At 43.8% G+C, this 21,695-nt stretch overlaps 1 protein-coding gene across 1 annotated transcript in view; it reads right to left on the minus strand.

The window, feature by feature from the left end:
* The window catches only part of ERICH3 (glutamate rich 3), a 155,319-nt gene that overhangs the window by 93,063 nt on the left and 40,561 nt on the right, over nt 1–21,695 (minus strand). Inside the window, exons 2-3 of the mRNA XM_030207719.1 lie at nt 7,073–7,166; nt 2,212–2,337 (exon numbers count right to left, since the gene is read on the minus strand). Of these exons, the coding sequence (XP_030063579.1) occupies nt 2,212–2,337; nt 7,073–7,166 (220 nt within the window). The remainder of the gene's footprint in view (nt 1–2,211; nt 2,338–7,072; nt 7,167–21,695) is intronic.

Here is a 21,695-nt window from a genome sequence, read left to right on the forward strand (position 1 = left end):
ATAGATTTGGCCCTGGACCCCCCTGCCAACGACCCTCTCGACCCCCCCCCCCCCCCCGTCACCAACCCACCATCGCCGTCTGCTACCTTTGCTGGAGCCGAGGTCCTCTTCTTCCTTCATTCTGTACAACGTGCAGGACGTCAGACTCAGAAACAGAACGAAAGAAGAAGAGGACCTCGGCTGGCGGGGGTTGGGGTCCCCCGCCAGCAAAGGTAGGCAACGGCGGGGGAGGGTTGGTGGCGGGAGGGGGGGGTGTCGAGAGGGTCGTTGGCAACGGGGGTCGGCAATGGCGGGGGGGGGGGCTAAAATGTGCCCCCTTACATCAGGCTCTGGAACCCCCTCCCGCCGAAGTCTGGCTACACCCCTGGCCCTTACAGGAATGCAAATAAATAAATATTAAAAAATCAGCTCCTAATGTACTAGATATTGTCTATGCACTGGGAAGCATATCCATCACTAGGCAGTCACTTTTGTGTTTACCATTAAGATTTTAAGATTGTTGTTTATGTATTTCCTGTACAGATGATACATCAGATTTTGTTTTTATTGAGTATTCATGATCATATGACTATTGTTGGTTTTAGGATTTCAGGGATGCTCTTATTGTAAAACATGATAATGAATGATTTTGTTGTAACCCACATAGATTTATGACAACTAAACATCTTCTAAATAAAGAAAATTGATGTTTCACTTATGGAAGGCACATAACAGTTTTTTAAAAGGCATTTAGCGCCCAGACAAGCCTTCCATATGGGAGTGTCACCCTGGGGGGCATGTCCAAAATGTGACCACGCAGGAGCAACCTTGGGGTACATGATATGGAGATGTAAAGAGGTGGTCGAATTTTGGAGAGGAATAATTCGTTATGTATCCCAAATATGGAAAGCACCTTGTATTTATGATGTGACACTGCTATTTGGTAGACTAAGTAAGCCTAGTCAGAGAGAATACAAAGAATTTGCTTCCAAGTCTGTTATAATTGCTAAACAAGTCATACTGGCTGAGTGGGTCTCCCCCCAACCACCGTCCAAGCAACAGTGGCGAACACGAATGCTGATGTTGATGCGGATGGAAAGGAAGGGTGTTCGGAACTGGGACTCAGAGGGGAAGCAATTCCAAGACTGTTGGGGGCCCTTTTGGGGGACACTTTCACCGACAGCCCACAGCCATCTATTAAACTTTGGAAGTTAAGAATTTGTTAGAGATGAAAGTAGAAGTGAAAAAGGAGCTGGGGGGGGGGAGGAATATTAAACTAAAACCCTGATCGAATATAATGTAAATGGTAAAGAGCATTAAAAGCACTATATGTAGGTAACAATGAAGTCAGTGACCAAGGTGGGAATACCAAGGGGGGTTTGATATGTTTTCTTAATAAACAAGTTAAAGGTAGAGGAATAAGGACGGGAGGAAGGGGTATTAGGAGATAAATAGAAAACGTTATAAATGACGGTGGGAATGCTGGATGATGATCTTGTACTTGAACACTGTGCAGATGTTGAAGTTTTGTGTTTGATTATCTAGAACTTACAGTCAATAAAAAGATTTAAACATAAAAGGCATTTTAAAAAGGCACTATATAGCACTATCCCTCAAATTCTATATATTCACCTTAATTTCCACGTGAAAAATCGAGGCGTATTCTACAACAATATGCGTAACTTAATTGGTTAACTGCTTAATCGGTACTGTTAATTGGATGTTAAGCAATTATCAACACTGGCATTAAGAGTTACGAAGTTGCTAAGTGTAACGTAATGCGCGTAAATTCCACGTTGCATAGTTGAAAAGGGGGCGTGGAATGGGTGGGCCATGGGTGTTTAAAAAATCTGTGTGCATTATTATACACCCACTCTGCGCCTAAATTTAGGTGTCAGGATTTATGCCAAGTAAAACATGGCCTAAATGGATGCAACCAAATTTAGTTGTGTTGAGAGGTGCTCAGCGTACTCTATGTATCATGTAGAAATTTAAACTGACTGTATTAAATTTAGGCGTACTTTGGAGAATACGCCTAGGCGTGATTTTTTTTTACTGCGTGGATATTTCAAGCGCCATATATAGAACTTAGCTCAATATGTTAGCATTAAATACCACCGAAGACTATTTCAACAAGGTTTTTTTTTTTTTTTTAGCTGGCTAGTGTGAAATCATCTCCTAGATATCTAAATAAGAATAATAACTAAATGTGTGAAATAAACGCCATCTTACTTCCATATCGAGAACCTTGTGGAATATGGCTTGGGCTAGGAACTCCTGGACATATCTTTGGTGGTCTCTCCTCATTGCATTTAATCTGTATTCTTTCTCAGAAATTATTCTTCCACTTCTTGTGATCTGGAAAACACAGGTAATGTATAGAAATGATCCAACAACTAGGTGCGGGGATATGCAATACAAGCAAACAACTTGAACCTCACATGTAAAAATACTGCTATTAATTTAGGAATATCAAACAATTATCTGGTTTATTTTTCATTTTTATATATACTAGTGTTGGGGTATTAAGCAAGTTTTTTTCAAAAGGAGTTAAGAAAGACCTCAGAACTGTATCTAGAAACTAAAATTTCCGGGAATTAGATATCAATGGTCCAAAGAACCTCCTTAAATTAAAATTCAATAAATAAGAATCATTTATTTCTTTGCACATTTGTTATACCGTCATATCACCGAATGAATCACAGCAATTTACAATCTAAAAATAAGTGGAGACAGCAAAATTGTAAGCACCAAAACACAGACAACACTGACACAACCAAAATAGCAGGGGAGGAAGACTAACAGCCCGGTTTACAAAGTCACGCTAGCGATTTTAGCATGTGCTAACCAAGTAGACGACCATAGGAATATTATGGGCATCTACACAGTTAGCATACACTAAAAACACTAGCACGCCTTTGTAAACAGGGCCCTAATATTGAACAAAACATTTCTGTGTCACGATAGTGTCTAAAAAACCAGCAAGAATAGAAGGACAAGTCATGAAAAGTAGGGCCAGCAATAAAAGCAATAACAGCTTAAGGGTACCTTTTATTAAGTTGTGTTAGGTGCCAACATGCGCCTAACACAGCTTAAAATGGTGTACTGTGGAACGCGCTCAGGCATCCTATAGTAACTGCCAAATCTGCACACTAACTGCGCACTAGGGGCCCTGTTTACTAAGTCGCATTATAGGCGCATTAAAAATGTACGTGCATTAAAAGTGTAGGCAGCTACAATATTCCTATAGGCGCCTACATGGTTAACGTGCGCGCTAATTGTACGCATGTTAAAAACGCTAACATGCCTTAGTAAACAGGGCCCTAAAAATATTTTTAATTTTTTGAGGGGGCAGAGAGTGGGTGTTCCTGCTCTAAACAGTTAGGACGGCTACATTACCGCATGCTAACTGGTTAGCTCAGGATTATCGCACGAGTCCTTATCACTTACAAAATGGGTGGTAGTTAAGTGCTCACATGGTAATTGTATTCAATGGCCGCGCACTAACGGTAACATTAGCTCATGGACATTAATACAAAAAAAAAATCAGTCATTTTATTGCTGTGGTAAAAAATGGGCTTAGTGAGCAGGAAAAGCTCACGCAAGGGCGATCTAAGGCTGCTTTTTGCTACAGCATAGTAAAAGGACCCTTTACCTAAAAAACTTAAGTACAAAAAAGAAAGGCCTCGAGCTGCTTTAAATGGAAAGGGAGCTCTGCATTTAGGGATCTGGTGCATTCCACACTAAAGGCTGTACTACTACTACTGAGAGAGGTGTCTTAGGCACAATAGGGAAACAGAAGGGTATCACTAGCCGGCTGGAATTACAGAATCTAAGCAAACAAGATGGCTGATACAGTATTAATACAGAAGCCAAATAAACAAGGCTACCCGAGTAGAAAGTGCAGTGTGTCAAAATGAATCCTATAAGCAACAAGGAGTCAGTGTTGCTCAAATAATAATGGGAAGACAAGATCAAAACATTTGGTATTATACAGAAACTTCACAGCACTGTTCTGAATGAGCTCAAGGCTTCTTAGTTTAAACGTTTTCATTGATAGAAAATGAACAGCAGGATCAACAAAGCATTTTCACCAGTCATCAATGTGTTTTTAACACATGCTAAACCCTTCCAAACCCACCCCAACAATTGAAACAGCAAGAATACAGAGGACCTGGTTTCTTGATACTCTCTACACAGCTATGATAATAAGCAAAAATGTAGCGAGAAGTAAAAGAAGAGAAAGAAAAAAAACCCCACATTGAAGACCTCAGGGATATGAATGTTTATATCAAACATATAAATTGCGAATGACCGTACTCACTCGCAAATGCGCAGTAGAGACTTTCCGTCTCTGTCCCGCCCCGCGTCAATACGTGATGACGGGGGCGGGACAGAGAGGGAAACTGCGCGAAGGGGAGGGAAGGAACTGCTGAGGTCGCTACCACTCCCCCCCCCCCGAGGTCACCGCTACTGCTCCCCCCACCCGGAGTCGCCGCCCCCCCTCCACCCGGCCCGGGCCCTCTCTCGCAATTGAACTCACAGCGCCGAAAACGCAGCAGGCAGGCAGATCAGCTGAGCTCCCGTCAGCCTGCCTTCCCTGCCTGTGTCCCGCCCTCACCGACGTTACGTCACACGAGGGCGGGACACAGGCAGAGAAGGAAGGCCGGCGGGAGCTCAGCTGATCTGCCTGCCTGCTACATTTTCGGCGCTGTAAGTTCAGTAGCGAACAGAGCGCCCAGCCCAAGGGGAGGCGGCAGCGGCTCCGAGGGGGGGGGGGGGGAATGACAACGACCTGGCGAGGAGAGTAGCTGGAAATCTCGCCCATTTTAATGGGCACAACGGCTAGTTTTATTATATTACACATCTAGTGTGTATATATATACAGTGGGGGAAATAAGTATTTGATCCCTTGCTGATTTTGTAAGTTTGCCCACTGACAAAGACATGAGCAGCCCATAATTGAAGGGTAGGTTATTGGTAACAGTGAGAGATAGCACATCACAAATTAAATCCGGAAAATCACATTGTGGAAAGTATATGAATTTATTTGCATTCTGCAGAGGGAAATAAGTATTTGATCCCCCACCAACCAGTAAGAGATCTGGCCCCTACAGACCAGGTAGATGCTCCAAATCAACTCGTTACCTGCATGACAGACAGCTGTCGGCAATGGTCACCTGTATGAAAGACACCTGTCCACAGACTCAGTGAATCAGTCAGACTCTAACCTCTACAAAATGGCCAAGAGCAAGGAGCTGTCTAAGGATGTCAGGGACAAGATCATACACCTGCACAAGGCTGGAATGGGCTACAAAACCATCAGTAAGACGCTGGGCGAGAAGGAGACAACTGTTGGTGCCATAGTAAGAAAATGGAAGAAGTACAAAATGACTGTCAATCGACAAAGATCTGGGGCTCCACGCAAAATCTCACCTCGTGGGGTATCCTTGATCATGAGGAAGGTTAGAAATCAGCCTACAACTACAAGGGGGGAACTTGTCAATGATCTCAAGGCAGCTGGGACCACTGTCACCACGAAAACCATTGGTAACACATTACGACATAACGGATTGCAATCCTGCAGTGCCCGCAAGGTCCCCCTGCTCCAGAAGGCACATGTGACGGCCCGTCTGAAGTTTGCCAGTGAACACCTGGATGATGCCGAGAGTGATTGGGAGAAGGTGCTGTGGTCAGATGAGACAAAAATTGAGCTCTTTGGCATGAACTCAACTCGCCGTGTTTGGAGGAAGAGAAATGCTGCCTATGACCCAAAGAACACCGTCCCCACTGTCAAGCATGGAGGTGGAAATGTTATGTTTTGGGGGTGTTTCTCTGCTAAGGGCACAGGACTACTTCACCGCATCAATGGGAGAATGGATGGGGCCATGTACCGTACAATTCTGAGTGACAACCTCCTTCCCTCCGCCAGGGCCTTAAAAATGGGTCGTGGCTGGGTCTTCCAGCACGACAGTGACCCAAAACATACAGCCAAGGCAACAAAGGAGTGGCTCAGGAAGAAGCACATTAGGGTCATGGAGTGGCCTAGCCAGTCACCAGACCTTAATCCCATTGAAAACTTATGGAGGGAGCTGAAGCTGCGAGTTGCCAAGCGACAGCCCAGAACTCTTAATGATTTAGAGATGATCTGCAAAGAGGAGTGGACCAAAATTCCTTCTGACGTGTGCAAACCTTATCATCAACTACAGAAGACGTCTGACCGCTGTGCTTGCCAACAAGGGTTTTGCCACCAAGTATTAGGTCTTGTTTGCCAGAGGGATTAAATACTTATTTCCCTCTGCAGAATGCAAATAAATTCATATACTTTCCACAATGTGATTTTCCGGATTTAATTTGTGATGTGCTATCTCTCACTGTTACCAATAACCTACCCTTCAATTATGGGCTGCTCATGTCTTTGTCAGTGGGCAAACTTACAAAATCAGCAAGGGATCAAATACTTATTTCCCCCACTGTATATATATATATATATATATATATATATATATATACACACACACACACATAAACACACATATACACACATACACACACACACACCTTTGCTGTCCCAACCTGATTTTATCAACAGTTTTTATGTTGTATGGATATTTATCATCACTATTATTATAGTTATTTTTTTTTATTTATAATTGTGTCTTGTTAGACCCCTGAGGAAGGCGCCTGGAGCGCCGAAACACGGCCCGCGTCAGGTCCCTTTTATTAAAGTTTGCAACGTTATTCCAACCTTGGAGGCTATTTTGTGCTTTTTTTTTTTTTCGGAACTACAAATAAAAACATGCCTACAAATACTCAGTATTCCTGAATGTAACTCACCTTGAGCTACTACTGAAAAAGTTGTGAGCAAAATCTAAATAAATAATTGTGGGAGCTGTGCAACGGGTACTAAAAGGTGCAGTGACACATGAAATGGATCCTCGTGTTAATGATTAAAAGGCAGAACCTCTACACCAATAGAAACCTTGCACTCAGTAGCTGACAGAGGCTCACAGGAAGTCAGACGCTTTTGTAGCTCTGGGACATGGTATAAAGCAGAACTTAAATAACAGAAACAAAATAAAGCTGTCCCTACCAGCCCAGCTTTCCGGAGGTGTCTTCTTATCCTTGTATTGTTGAAATATCCAGTCAGATGCTTATCCAATAAGCTGTTGTAGGTTATGAGTGATCTTAAAGAGAGAAAAAAAAGCACAGATATAACTCACAACGTATCTAGATTGCTATAGATGCTTTTAAAAATACGAAGTGGGTTGTGGAAAACTTTTCACTCCCTCTGTGTGTGAATGCACATACATATCTCTGCATGTCCCTGATCAGAGGGCAGAGCAGACAGATGGGTTGAATAGAAAGGTTTGGAAACAATAAAATGAAACCAAATTGTGTAAATATATTTAACCACATGTCACTGTTAATAGATGCACCACAGTAGGCATTTTTAACCTGCAGTATGCACATGTTAGTGCTTACTGCAGCTTAGTAAAAGGTCCTCTAAATGTGATCTTTAAAGGTGTAGACCAGAAAGGTGACTTGCCATTGAGAGCAGGGCTGCTGAGGAGGAGGGGGGGGGGCAGGGAAGGGCAAGATTCCCCAGGCCCGGCCTCCAAGGAGGGCCCGGTACCAGTGATGAAAAGAGACTGCTCTGCCGGCCACAGGTCCTTCCTCCTGCTGCGTCCTGCCTATGCGGAAACACAAAGGCGGGACATAGCAGGAAGAAGGACCTAAAAAAAGGAAAACAAAGAGTAGCCATACTGGGTCAGACCAAAGATCCATCTAGCCCAGTATCCTGTTTTCCAAACAGCGGCGAGGAGGGTAGCTGGAAATCTCGCCCGTTTTAATGGGCTTAACAGCTAGTATATATATATAGATATATATATAGATATATATATATCTATATATATATATATATATATAGATATATATATATTTCTGAACAATTATGATGTCATAGTTCTGCAAGTACCGTAAGCACAGCTGCAGTGAGTGCAATCTTTCCTACTACAGCTGTTTGTTCTTCTCCTCTCTTCTCCCCGTTACTAATGAAATATATCAGATTTTAACTTGGGATCAGCTTCCCTTGGCAGATTCCTTCCCTTATTTTAATTTTCATGCACTCATTTTCTGAAATTTAATAACATGTCTTTCCAAATGCAAGGCAACAATAGAAAGGAAGTATACATCACCCCATAAAAGTAAACAATATAAATCCTTGGTCTGTGATAAAATAATTAAAAAAAAACACAACAAAAATAAGTCAGTCTCAAAACAATAGATAGCAATAATGAAAGCCCTTTCCACACATTAAAATATGGTTTTACACTTTTGCAGTCAAAATAGTAGCCATGGAAAAAGCAGACAATATTTTTGTGGGTACTTTTCCATAGATCATAGTCGAAGCAAAATTACCCAGATAGCTTTGGTTCTATTATCAAGGCAAACCCCAGAGGTACTCAAAAAATAGTTTGAAACTTTGTTATCTCATTCACCTCAGAGGTAAAAATTACTTGTGGGTTTCCTTGACCATAGGTGGTTTCATGATCTACCTCTATATAAAATGTAAAACAAGACCTGGTAAGGGGTAAAACAGGAAACCCCAGAATTTAAAACTAAAATCCAGAAGTATAGCTCTATATTAAACAAAAGAATTGCAGTATAAAAGTGGCTTCCACATAAAGAATGCATATAAAGCCAGAATTAAAGCTTTACAAAATATGAGAGTTTAGAACAACAAATATGGAAAAGCCAGATTAAAATGCTACTGTGTCTTTATTAGGCGCTTGAAAGCATCTAATTGTCAGCCTGGGGAAGAGACTTCTGAGATGTCTCAGTTCCCAAAAGACTCATGGGCAAATGGTGGTATCTGGTCTCCCTCAGGGAGGGCATAAAAAGACGGTCTTTTTCAGCTGATTGATAGTAGTGCCTAGGACCCTGATGGCGAACCTATGACACGCGTGTCAGCACTGACATGCGTAGCCATTTTTGATGACATGCGGCGGCGCCGCCGCAGTGTGGTCCGCCCTCCCTCCTCGCTCCCAGAAACTAACCTTAAAGCCTCCTTTCACGCTGCAGCAAGCAGCAGCAGGGCAGGACACTCCTTCCTTCCGTGTCCCGCCCTCGCCTGATGAAACGTCCGCGAGGGCGGAGCAAAGAAGGAAGGAGGAGAGGTCTGCCCTGCTGCTGCTTGCTGCGACGTGAAAGGAGGCTTTAAGGTTAGTTCTGGGCCCGGTAGCAGACGGAGGGGGGGGCCCAGCGACCTCGGGTGGGCAGTGATCTCGGGTGGGGGAGGCCCGGGGCGGTCCTAGTAGCAGTGATTTTTCTCCAAGTGACACACCACCCGAGTTATACTCGGTGTTTTGGCAAATTTTGACACACCAAGCTCAAAAGGTTGCCCATCATTGGCCTAGGAAGTGCATAAAACAAATGAATGTTTTTAGGGGACCATTTTGGCCTGTTGTACATGGAAGGGTACAACCAAAACAAATACTGGGTTTTCCAAAATACTATTCTTTAGTTTTTACCAATCCAATTTGGGAACATGCAGCCCCTTTCTTTCTGAGCACTCTACCAAAACCCTCATCCACACCCTTGTCACCTCTCGTTTGGACTACTGCAATCTGCTTCTTGCTGGCCTCCCACTTAGTCACCTCTCCCCTCTCCAGTCGGTTCAAAACTCTGCTGCCCGTCTCACCTTCCGCCAGGGTTGCTTTACTCATACTACCCCTCTCCTCAAGTCGCTTCACTGGCTCCCTATCCGTTTTTGCATCCTGTTCAAACTTCTTCTACTAACCTATAAATGTACTCACTCTGCTGCTCCCCAGTATCTCTCCACACTCGTTCCTCCCTACACCCCTTCCCGTGCACTCCGTTCCCTAGATAAATCCTTCTTATCTGTTCCCTTCTCCGCTATTGCCAACTCCAGACCTCGCTCCTTCTGTCTTGCTGCGCCCTATGCATGAAATAGACTTCCTGAGCCCCTACGTCTTGCCCCATCCTTGACCATCTTTAAATCTAGATTGAAAGCCCACGTCTTTAACATTGCTTTTGACTCGTAACCACTTGTATCCACTCGCCTCCACCTACCTTCCTCTCCTCATTAATTGATTTGTTTGCTTTATTTTTTGTCTCCTAGATTGTAAGCTCTTTGAGCAGGGACTGTCTTTCTTCAATGTTTGTGCAGCGCTGCGTATGCTTTGTAGCGCTATAGAAATGCTGAATAGTAGTAGTAGTAGCACTCAGAGCAGGTAATAGGCCCAGACTTCTCCCAACCCACCCCAGCTCCAGATCTGAGTCAGCCATATGCACATCCCACTGTAAACCCCTGTCTTCAATTCCTGCCCACCCAGTTTCCCAATCCCCCAACCTGAAAGGCACAGCAAAGTGGTTCATGTTCCTCGCCATCAAAACCAACTTGAATATTTATGAAGAAAAATGATAAAGTGTTTATATCAATTTTCTCCCATTGCTGCTATTGTAATAAATTCTGATAAAGTCCCAGGATTAAAAAATGAGGTAAAAACTGAACATGGATAGCCTTGGGTATGAGGTGCTTTTTTTCCCGTCTGGAATGTAAGTCTTTTCTTGCTTGAAAATGCCTGTCCAGCTATAAGAGATAAAGAGCTACAAGATCCCACAGTTAAAGGCACCAGGAAGTCTCCACAGTGAAATTCATGGGATAAGGTCATTTAGCTAGTACTATGGCAACTCTCAATACTGCTTTTCGCATCCTTTGCTTGCGTGCCAGTCTGTCAGATTACTGCAATTAAGCTCCGTATTGATTTACCCTAGCCAGTATCATTTAACAAGTTAACCTACTGTCTGAGGACAGGTCAGAAAAGAAATGTAACCCAATGTCCTTTCGCTTAGATCTTTCAGCTTAATATTTCATGCCAGTAATTCTCCAAACATGCACTGCAGCAATTCTATAACATTAGCAATCAAGTCCGTTTCTGCCAAATTCCAGCAGGGCTGGGGTGACAGCTTCTAGGGGGGAGAGAGGGATGGCCAACAGCATCAGCAGTCAAAGCAGAACAGTACATTCAGTTTGTGTGGCTGTTCCAAAGGACCATCGGTGTTTAGATTTACTTGCAGGAAGGGTCATTTTCAAAAGGCTATTTATCCAGGTAAATGGGCTTTTTACCTAGGTACATGGCTTTTGGAAAATCACCCTCATTCCCCCTAATTATATAGAGCGCCCACTTTCCCAGCTGAAATGGCAGTTATATGGCTAATCAGGGAATAATAGTAGTTACATGTGTAAATGCACTTGGACACTATTCTATAACTTTGCACAAAAGTACTCTAGTGTGCAAGTGCGAAGGGCGTGGATGTGGTCGGGTCATGGGCGTGTCTAGCAATTCTGCACAACAGCACAAACCTTATAAAATACTTTCAGGTATGTGCATAACTATCAGCATTTAGGCGCAAACATTGGTCACGCCTACAGGTACACGCGTAATTGTGGGTTACATTAGAATTCTATAACCAGTTACCTGCATAATTTCCATTAGGGAATATGCACTTAGGGCCAGATTCTATATATGGCGCCTGAAAAATCCACGCGGAAAACATTTCCGCCTAAACATATTCTATAAGCAGCGCAGTCTAGATTTAGGTGTGGTATACAGAATATATTTAGTTGATATCCCAGTGCCTAAAACTGTGTGCCTCAATTTACACCAATGCAAACATGGCACAAATCCTGGTGCACAGGGCCATATTCTATAACAGTGCGTATAAATTTTAGAACGCCACAAAACACCCATTTCCCTGCCCATAACCATGCTCCATTTTGCCTGCGCGCATTAGAATTTAAGCGCGGTGTGTTGCAGAATATGCTTAGCGAGTTGTGCTTGTAAATTCTAATTATTACCAATAAGTGCTCATTATTGCTCATTAAGACCTGTTATCAATGCTGATTAGTTTGTTAAGCCAATTAAGTTACGCATCTTGTTATAGAATACACCTGGATTTCAGCGCAGAAAACGAGGTGTGATACATAAAATCCCCTCCTTAGTGTGTGGTATTTAGCCATCTAACCTTCAGTGACCTTTACAGAATTACCTCCATAAATGTAGGTACATACAAAATAAGGTTTAATATGTCAAAGTGTGATGTCTATTTATGCATTTTTGCAGGATTCTTCTGGGTCCTGAGATGGGCGTTATTGGGATTATGAGTGTTGAGTTTGATTATGAAAATCTCCAGGGGGACCTAGGGGCATGAAAGATAATTGAGGGGAGGAACAAGCTTGAAAGTTCACCTAGGAGTACATATTCAGCCAGCAGTGGTGAGCGATTTGCTGACTGCCACCAGCGTTATTCCCAGATATTCAAGGCTGGGCCACGTCAAGGCTTTGGCACTTAATATCCAGTTTATGCAGCACCAGCTAATACATGGTCGCTTAAGTTGACATTCAGAACTTAACCGGCCGTGGGTCCCATTTATGCGGCTACCTTGGCCAGTAGTGCTGAACATCCCCAAAATAATCGGCTTTCACTTAGATGCTAACCATAACTTTCAGCAGCGATAACTCATTACGTGCTACTGAAAAATTGTGAACAGCCCCAAACAAGCAATTTAACTGTGGTCAGTGGTGGCCAGTTAAATCGCTTTTAATATCGACCAACTAGTGTCTAGCACTCTTGCACTGGCCCTAACTTCCTGACCTGTACAGCTGGTTGGAATTCATATAACAGTTTTAAAAGAATTATCACCACTTTTTAAAAGTTAGCATACTGAAGTAAAATGCATCACCCTGGATTCAATTACTACATACAGTTCCACATGAAATCTGAAATTATTCTAATAGTAACCACTTTGTCAATGTAGATACATTAGAATTTGCTACCCGCGAGTGCATTAACAATGCATTAGCATTAACTGCACTCTAGCATTCAGAGGAATAGTGATGTGGAAAACCTTGTGAAGACAAAATCTATACAGTCCTCCTACACAAATATTCACTCAGAGGACTAAAAGGGATTTTATGACGCATTCAGCTGCTTAACTTTCCACCAGAATGATGTCTGCTGAGCACACTTAGCAGGCATCAAAAAGCTTTAGCAAGTTTTCATTTTTAGCTATAATCAATTTGAGCATTTTAGCACCACCATGCAAGATTGCCACCTACCAGACCTTTCAGGGTTTCTTCAGCTTGGTTTCACATCTGGATTCTTAGTTCCTTTATTTATAAAAATTTATATATCCTCTCCTTGGCATCACAATCAAGATTGTGTAACATAGTAGATGACAGCAGATAAAGACTTGTACGGTCCATCCAGTCTGCCCAACAAGATAAAGTCATAGTATAAGGTATGATATGTATACTTGGTCTTGATTTGTCCTTGCTAGGGTACAGATTGTAGAAGTCTGCCCATCTTGTTCACCAGTTATGGAAGCTGAATCTGTCCAGCCACGATCAGCGTACAGACCATAGAAGTCTGGCTTCACTTCCCAATTGCTGGTGTTGCATTCCAGACATCTATCACCCTCTCCGTAAAAAAGTACTTCCTGACATTATACCCAAGTCTGCCCCCCCACCCCCCGCTACCTCAATTCATGTCTTCTAGTACTACCACCTTCCTGTCTGGAAAAAGTTTGTTTGTAAAATTAATACCTTTCAAATATTTGAATGCCTGTATCAATATTACCCCTACCTCTTCTTTCCTCCAGGGTATTCATGCTCAGGTTCTCAAGTCTCTCTTTGTACGTCTTCCAACGCAAACCCCATACCATTTTGGTCGTCTTTCTCTAAACCGATTCAAAATCTTAGTAAGATACAGCTTCCAAAACTGAACACAATAATCCAAGTGGGGCCTCACCAACAACTTGTACAGGGGCATCAGTACCTTCTTTCTTCTGCAGGTTATACCCCTTTCTATGCAACCTAGCATCCTTCTGGCCACGGCCACCGCCTTGTTGCATTTTTCATCACCTTGAGATCCTTGGACACCATCACCCCAAGGTCCCTCTCATGAGCTATGCTTATCAATCTCTCTCTCTCCTCCTATCTGGTACAACTCCTTTGGATTTCTGCACTTCTTGACATTAAATGTTAACTGTAAGAAAACAGAAGGCAAACTGTCTACAAAATCCACCGTAGAATTGTAGACAAAAGAAGACCTTGTTTGTAAGTCCTGGGAGATTTGAAACAACTTATTAAAGATTGTTTTTCTACAATAAGGTCTGCATTTGTCTTCTATTCCACATTAAATTTTAACTGCCAGACCTTTGACCATTCTTCTTCAATTTTTAGAGAACTCTTCTCATGGTTTCTACTCCCTCCAGGGTATCCACTCTATTGGAGTTACCAGTTAAATATAGGATTCGGTATAAAATCCTGTTACTTGTATTTAAGGTGTTAACAAATGCTATCTCACCAATCATTTCTGCCAGCCTGCATATTCATCAGCCCTCACAAGCGTTACGCATTTACTAGATATTCCATCCTTTTGATTGATCCGTTGGAGAAACACACATCAATGTTTTTTTATGTATCAGGACCAAAGTTATGGAATGAACTTCCACTGCAGATTTGTGCAATCAGATCAATGCCTGCCTTTAAAAAGATGCTGAAAAAAAATCAATTTCCAACAAGCATTTGGTGAAGGCTTCATGGATGGTTGAGAGTCTGACGTATTTCTGGTGTCATGTATCTGATGAGTTTTTAACTTTATGGTATGATTTGTTGTAAACTTTTGTATCTTGTGATTTTTGTTTATTTTATGGATTTATAGATGTGATTATGACGTTGTATTGTTATTTTTATTTTTTACAATTATGTATGTTTATTATGTAACCCACTTAGAATTATCAAGATAATGCGGACGTTTACAATAAACAGTCTCCTGATGGAGACAAAGACAGTATTTGAATTCAAGAAAGCATTGGACAAGCACATAGGATCTCTAAGACAGAGATGGCATGGATGGGCAGGCAGACTGGACAGGCCATAAGGGCTTTACCTGCTGTCATTTTCTATGTTTCTGTCCCTGTCTATTACAGTATTAGAAAAGAGAGCGGGCAGTTTTCTTTTTCAAATACACTGACAGATGTGCTGGGGAATGGTAAATGTGCACAAGTATCTATCCTAACCAGGAGTCTTGGGCTGGAGTACTACATTTGGCACAAACAGTGAGGCAATGGAGAGTGACTTGCCCAAGATCAGCAGGAGCATCAGCAGGATTTGACTGGGCTTCCCTGTTTGTCAGCCCCGTGGGGGGGGGGGGGGGTGTCACTTGTGCAGCAGAGGGAAAGCTTTGGGGCAACTTCAGGCAGCGTATCAGAGTTCCTGTTACGCTGGTGTCCCCCTGCAGAGGGACCTGCTTTTCAAAGTAGACTGGGAAGGTGAGGGGAAGGGAGGGAGACATCAGACCATGATGGGGAGAAGGGGAAGAGATGCCAGACTGGAGGTGGAGGGAGGGGACTAGAAAAAGAAATGATGGGCCTTGAAACAGAAGTAAGGGGGAGGTGCTGAATGAAAGGGCAGTAAGGATGAAACAGATGTTAGACCTTGGGATAAGAGGGGGGAGAGAGATGCTGAATCATGGGGTGAGAGAAGGGAAGAACAGCAAGAAAGAGAGGCAGCAATGTTGGGCAACAGGGAGGGGAGGAGAGAAAGCAGGTGAACCGAGAGATGGGACAGGAAGATGGTGAAGGGAAAGGGACAGGGAGATGTCAGGCCATGGGGGGGGGGGGGGGGAATGGAGGAAGAGAAAATGGGGGGGAGAAAGAAGATGAATGAGAGGCGGATAGTGAGTGCAGAGGTAGAAATCTGGTAATAAGGAGTACATGAAAAATAGAAAGGAATAGGAGGCTGTGGAAGGAGTGAGATAAGGAACTGGGAGAGCCAGAGCATGAGAGGAGATGGTAAGTCGTTAGGTAGCTGAAAAGTAAAAAGAAGAAGGGTGAGAAAGAGGGTGTGATTCAAGTGAACAAAGGCAGAAAAGATTAAAAAAAAAAGGGAAGAAAGAAATAGTCGCCTGTCAAGGATCAATTTGCGGTATATCAAGGGTACAAATAAAATAAATAAATAAATAAAATAAAATAAAATAAAATAACTGGTTCAGATCTGAGGGCCTGAAAATGTACTGCAACATCCTATCTAAAATCGTAGCCCACCATAGCTATAAAGGAGCAGGAGTTGCTTTAAGATCTTAGCACCACAAAGGGTTATAAAAACACATAATAACATAAGTATTACCATACTGGGTCAGACCAGAGATCCATCAAGCCCAGAATCAAGGTTCCAAAACAGCAAAAACAGATTTTATGCCGTTTATCCCAGGAATATAGTTTCCAAGTTTATTAACAAACTTCTTATCCCGCCCATCAAAAGCATGTCTGAGCAGCTTACATTCTAATCATAGGGTAGGAGAGTGTATAGACAACATCACAGTAAGGGTAGGGGGTAGAACTACAATATCTCATAGGACGGGGGGAGGGGGAGGAGGAGAGGAAGAACGATGGGGATCGGCTTGGCGGTCAGGTCTCACATCCTACCTGTGCAGAAAGAGGTCAGGTATAGGCATTCAAGAAAAAAAATATTTTGAGGTCAGTTTTGAATTTTGGAAGAGATGTTTGTAGTCTAAGATGTTATGCAAGCATATTCCAGAGTTCAGGTCCTTGTACCGAAAATGTTGAACTCCATGTAGTTTCCAGGACTATCTCTCTGAAAGAAGGAACGATGAGTCGGTTCTGATGTGACAATCTTAGCGCTCTTGAGGGGCAATAGGAGGTTCTCCCACAAGATAGATTTTGAAGACTAGAAGCAAAATTTTGTAAGTAATACGGTGAAACCCTTGGGGTAATTCTATAAGCTGGTACCTAAATTTAAGCACCAACTGTGCACTCAGTTTATAAAATACTAGAACTTACATATGTAATTGGCACCAATAATTGGTAGTTGCGTGCATAAGTGCTATTCTATTAACAGAGCACCTAACTTGTCTAGTTTACAACTGTCAGGGGGATGCTAGAGGTGGACATGTCACCAAGCAACATGCCCAGCTTATAGAATACTACCAATTGCACTCACTGCATGGCACACTCAGGCACGCTCACTCACACCAACCACTGACCTCTCATTAAGTAGGTTAGCCTAACTTTTGGTGCACCAAATCAGCGTTGCGTTAATAGGGCTTAGGCACACCCTTAACAGAACTGCTGTCATAGTATCTGGTAACGGACAGAGTTTGTGTTGCTGTTATTGAGATGACACTAGAATTTGAATAGAAATTTTTTTATGCAGAATTATAAAGTGAAACATTTTACTTTTGCTCTGTGCCCACTGTTGAAGGAGTTTTATTGGTTGAGCCATGTGAATGAATAACTATAAACCATCTGATTTACATAAGAAAATGTATGTAAGTAAGAATGACGTGGAGGGGCATAATCGAACGGGGCGCCCAAGTTTTCCTGAGGGCGTCCTCGCAGGACAGCCCCCACGAAGGGGCGGGGAAACCCGTATTATTGAAACAAGACGGGCATCCATCTTTCGTTTCGATAATACGGTCGGGGACACCCAAATCTGGAAATTTAGGTCAGCCATAGAGATGGTCGACCTAAATGTTGAGATGGGCGACCTTAGAGATGGTTGTCCTCGATTCTTGGCAAAAATGGAAACCAAGGATGCCCATCTCAAAACGACCAAATCCAAGACATTGGGTCATGGGAGAAGCCAGCATTTGTAGTGCACTGGTCCCCCTCACATGCCAGGACACCAACTGGGCACCCTAGGGGGCACTGCAGTGAACTTCAAAAATTGTTCCCAGGTGCATAGCTCCCTTACTTTGGGTGCTGAGCTCCCCAACCCCCCCCCCCCCCCAAAAAAAAAAACCCACTACCCACAACTATACACAACTACCATAGCCCTAAGTGGTGAAGGGGGCACCTACATGTGGGTATAGTGGGTTTCTGGTGAGTTTTGGAAGGCTCATATTTACCATCACAAGTGTAACAGGTGGGGGGGGGGGGAAGGGCCTGGGTCCGCCTGCCTGAAGTGCATTGCACCCACTAAAACTGCTCCAGGAACCTTCATACTGCTGCGATGGACCTGAGTATGACATTTGAGGCTGGCAAAAAATATTTTTAAAGTTTGTTTTTTAGGGTGGGAGGGAGTTAATGACCACTGGGGGAGTAAGGGGAGGTCATCCCCGATACCCTCTGGTGGTCATCTGGTCAGTTTGGACACCTTTTTGAGGCTTAGTCGCAAGAAAAAATGGTCCAAGTAAAGTCAGCCAAACGCTCATCAGGAATGCCCTTCTTTTTTCCATTATTGGCCGAGGACGCCCATGTGTTAAGCACGCCACAGTCCCACCTTCGCTATGCTTTCAACATGCCTCAGTGAACTTTGGTCGTCCCCACGACAGAAAGCAGTTGAGGACGCCCAAAATCGGCTTTCGATTATGCTGATTTGGGTGACCCTAAGAGAAGGACACCCATCTCCCAATTTGTGTCGGAAGATGGGTGCCCTTCTCTTTCGAAAATAAGCCTGTAAGTGTGAATGCAAAGTAAGAAACTGGAGTTAGAGCTAAGGGGCAGAATGGGGAGGGGGAGCTTAGACCCCCCCCCCCCAACCAAAAGAACAGTTCACTGCCCCTGCAGGACCCCCATATTTGTATTGCTCAAGGATAGGTTCTGTTTAACATAGGGCAGCCGTTTCTGGATGAATGGCAAACAGCTGCTCTCAAAGCAAAAACAAACTCACACAGCCATCAACTGTGAACTTTTAATTGCAGAGAGGGTGGATAATTTTCTAATAGCTCACTCATGCAGATCAGTAGCAAATTATTCATGTTAGAGAGGTAGTTATCAAGGTGTGTTATGACAATAAACATTATTTGCACCTTAAGGCGTATCAAACAGCACTAAATGTACATCATATTACCATAATGCTTATTAGTTTAAGTTAACTCAAGTTACCTAGTAATGAGATGCAAAGCATGCAAAAAAGCTCATTATTGTGTAAATTCAATAACACAGTTTGCAAAAATCTGGCAGCTTTGTTGTGTCCCAGGATCATCAGGCCACAAAGCTGCAGCTCAGTGTTCCCAGCCCACTTCTTAATGAGGCCAGATGCCAGCAATGAGAAGCTACCCCTTACCCCTTCCCAAATGATGTCCCTTGCCCCGAAGATCTCCCTTCCGAAAGTACTTCCCCCCAACCCCAAAGATGTCTCAATGGCATCTCCCACCCCGATGATCACCAAACTCAAGTACAAGGAAAGCAGCCCCCATCCCCCACACTTTAGCCCCCTTGGTCCTACGTTCTTGATCTCTGGTGTCTGGTGAGTTTGGGGCAGGAGTGATCCTCACTTGCTCCTGCCCCTTTCCATTGCTGGTTTCAAAATGGTATTGGTGACCACTAGGGCTGGTATTGTTGTACTACTGCTAGCCCTTATATAGCAGCTTGATCCTTAGCAATAGTACCAGAAGACTGCCACTAGGTGTCACCAGCAACATATAGAACTCAGCGTCAGAAGGGTCAGGAGTTAGTGTGCACTGCTCTTGCCTCAAAACCACTAGACAGAAGAGATCAAGAAGACAGGTCCAGGGGAGCTTAAGGGAGGGTGGGAGGTGCTTTGCCTGAACTTGGGGCAGTCTTATGGGTGAGGAGGGGGGAAAGAGAGAGATGGAGGGCAGGCAGCTCCTCATTGCTGAGTATGAGCACATAGTAACACATCAACGTAGTAAATGACAGCAGACAGTCCATTCAGTCTGCCCAGCAGTCACACTCACTATCAATTGATGATTAAAACCAACAATGAATGCAATACAAAATACTTGATCATGGTCTTTCTTTGGCATTTCTGGGACATAGACCGTACAAGTCCACCCAGCACTGTCCTTTGATTTCAACTACTTGAGTTACTGTTAAAACCCACTCCAGCACCGTTAACAAGCAGCCCAAGAGCATCCGGCCATGGCTTTGTGGTCCGATGATCTGGAGATGGAAAAATAATGCTTCTTGCAAGATCCCAAATTGTGTTATTATTGTATTGTGGGAATCAGTAATCTGTAGTACTAAGCTGACACCAGCTGGTGACTCACCTTCTTGATAACTACCTCCACAAATGGGTTTTGGAAACTGTCCCTCCAACTACCGCCCCATTTCCCTCCTACCCTTCCTCTACAAGTTACTTGAACGTGCCGTTCACAGCCATTGCCTTGATTTTCTCTCCTCTCATGCCATCCTCGATCCGCTTCAATCCGGTTTTCGCCCCTTACACTCCACAGAAACGGCGCTATCTAAAGTCTGCAATGATCTCTTCCTTGCCAAATCCAAAGGCCACTATTCCATCCTCATCCTCCTCGACCTATCCGTCGCTTTTGACACTGTCAATCACAATTTACTTCTTGCCACACTGTCCTCATTTGGGTTCCAGGGTTCTGTCCTCTCCTGGTTCTCCTCTTCTCTCTCCCACCGTACCTTCAGAGTACATTCTCATGGTTCTTCCTCCACCCCATCCCACTCTCTGTTGGAGTTCCTCAGGGATCTGTCCTTGGACCCCTTCTTTTCTCAATCTACACCTCTTCCCTGGGCTCCCTTATCTCAAACCATTCCAATATCATCTGTATGCTGACGACACCCAGCTTTATCTCTTCACACCTAACATCACTGCAGAAACCCAGGCCAAAGTATCGGCCTGCTTTTCCGACATTGCTGCCTGGATGTCCAACCGCCACCTGAAACTGAACATGGCCAAGACCGAGCTTCTTGTCTTCCCACCCAAACCCACTTCTCCTCTCCCGCCACTCTCTCAGTTGACAACACCCTCATCCTTCCCGTCTCATCTGCCCGCAACCTCGGTGTCATCTTCAACTCCTCCCTCTCCTTCTCTGCGCACATCCAGCAGATAGCCAAGACCTGTCACTTCTTCCTCTATAACATCAGCAAAATACTACTACTACTTGACATTTCTAAAGCGCTACTAGGGTTACGCAGCGCTGTACAATTTAACATAGAAGGACAGGGGAGTCACGTGACGCCATGCACGCGAGTGGTCGCTAAAAGATCAGCTCCGTGCTCCTTCTAGACAACCCCGGTTTGGAATCCCGCAAACCTAAGCCAAATTATTACAGCAAAGATCGAGATATCATCTTAACGATATACCTACTTTAGTTGGTGATTAAAAGTGATGATGGCGGCCAAATCGCTTCGACGGGACAAGGAAAAGAGCAAACTCGGAGAAGACAAGATGGCGGCCCCGGCAAGTCCGTCGAATATAACAGTTAGCTCCGCATGGACAGCGGAAATAGTGGGAGAAGTCACCACAGCACTGGAAGTCATCTTAGACAAGAAACTACAGGGGCTGGAAACCAAACTCGAGGGACTCCAAACGCACATGACTCAACTAAGTCAGGAAGTGGCTAGTTTTCAACAGCGCACGGGGGCCCTCGAAGATCAGGTCACTGCGGTGGAACGCCAGTATTCCAAGCTCCTGAAAACGATTGAAACTCAAGCGGAGAAGCTTGAAGATCTCGAAAATCGTTCGAGAAGAAACAACCTTCGTTTTGTAGGCTTACCGGAGGAATTGGGAGACAAAGAGCTACGAGGATTTTTGGAGACGTGGCTTACAAAAGAACTCCGATTGCCTACAGATATGGGCCCACTGGTCATAGAACGGGCCCATCGGGTAGGCCCGGTGAGACAGAATAATAACAGACCAAGGGTGGTTATCTGCAGAATATTAAATTTTCATC

This window comes from Microcaecilia unicolor, chromosome 6 (assembly GCF_901765095.1).
Source record: "Microcaecilia unicolor chromosome 6, aMicUni1.1, whole genome shotgun sequence".
In the NCBI taxonomy this organism is placed as follows: domain Eukaryota; kingdom Metazoa; phylum Chordata; class Amphibia; order Gymnophiona; family Siphonopidae; genus Microcaecilia; species Microcaecilia unicolor.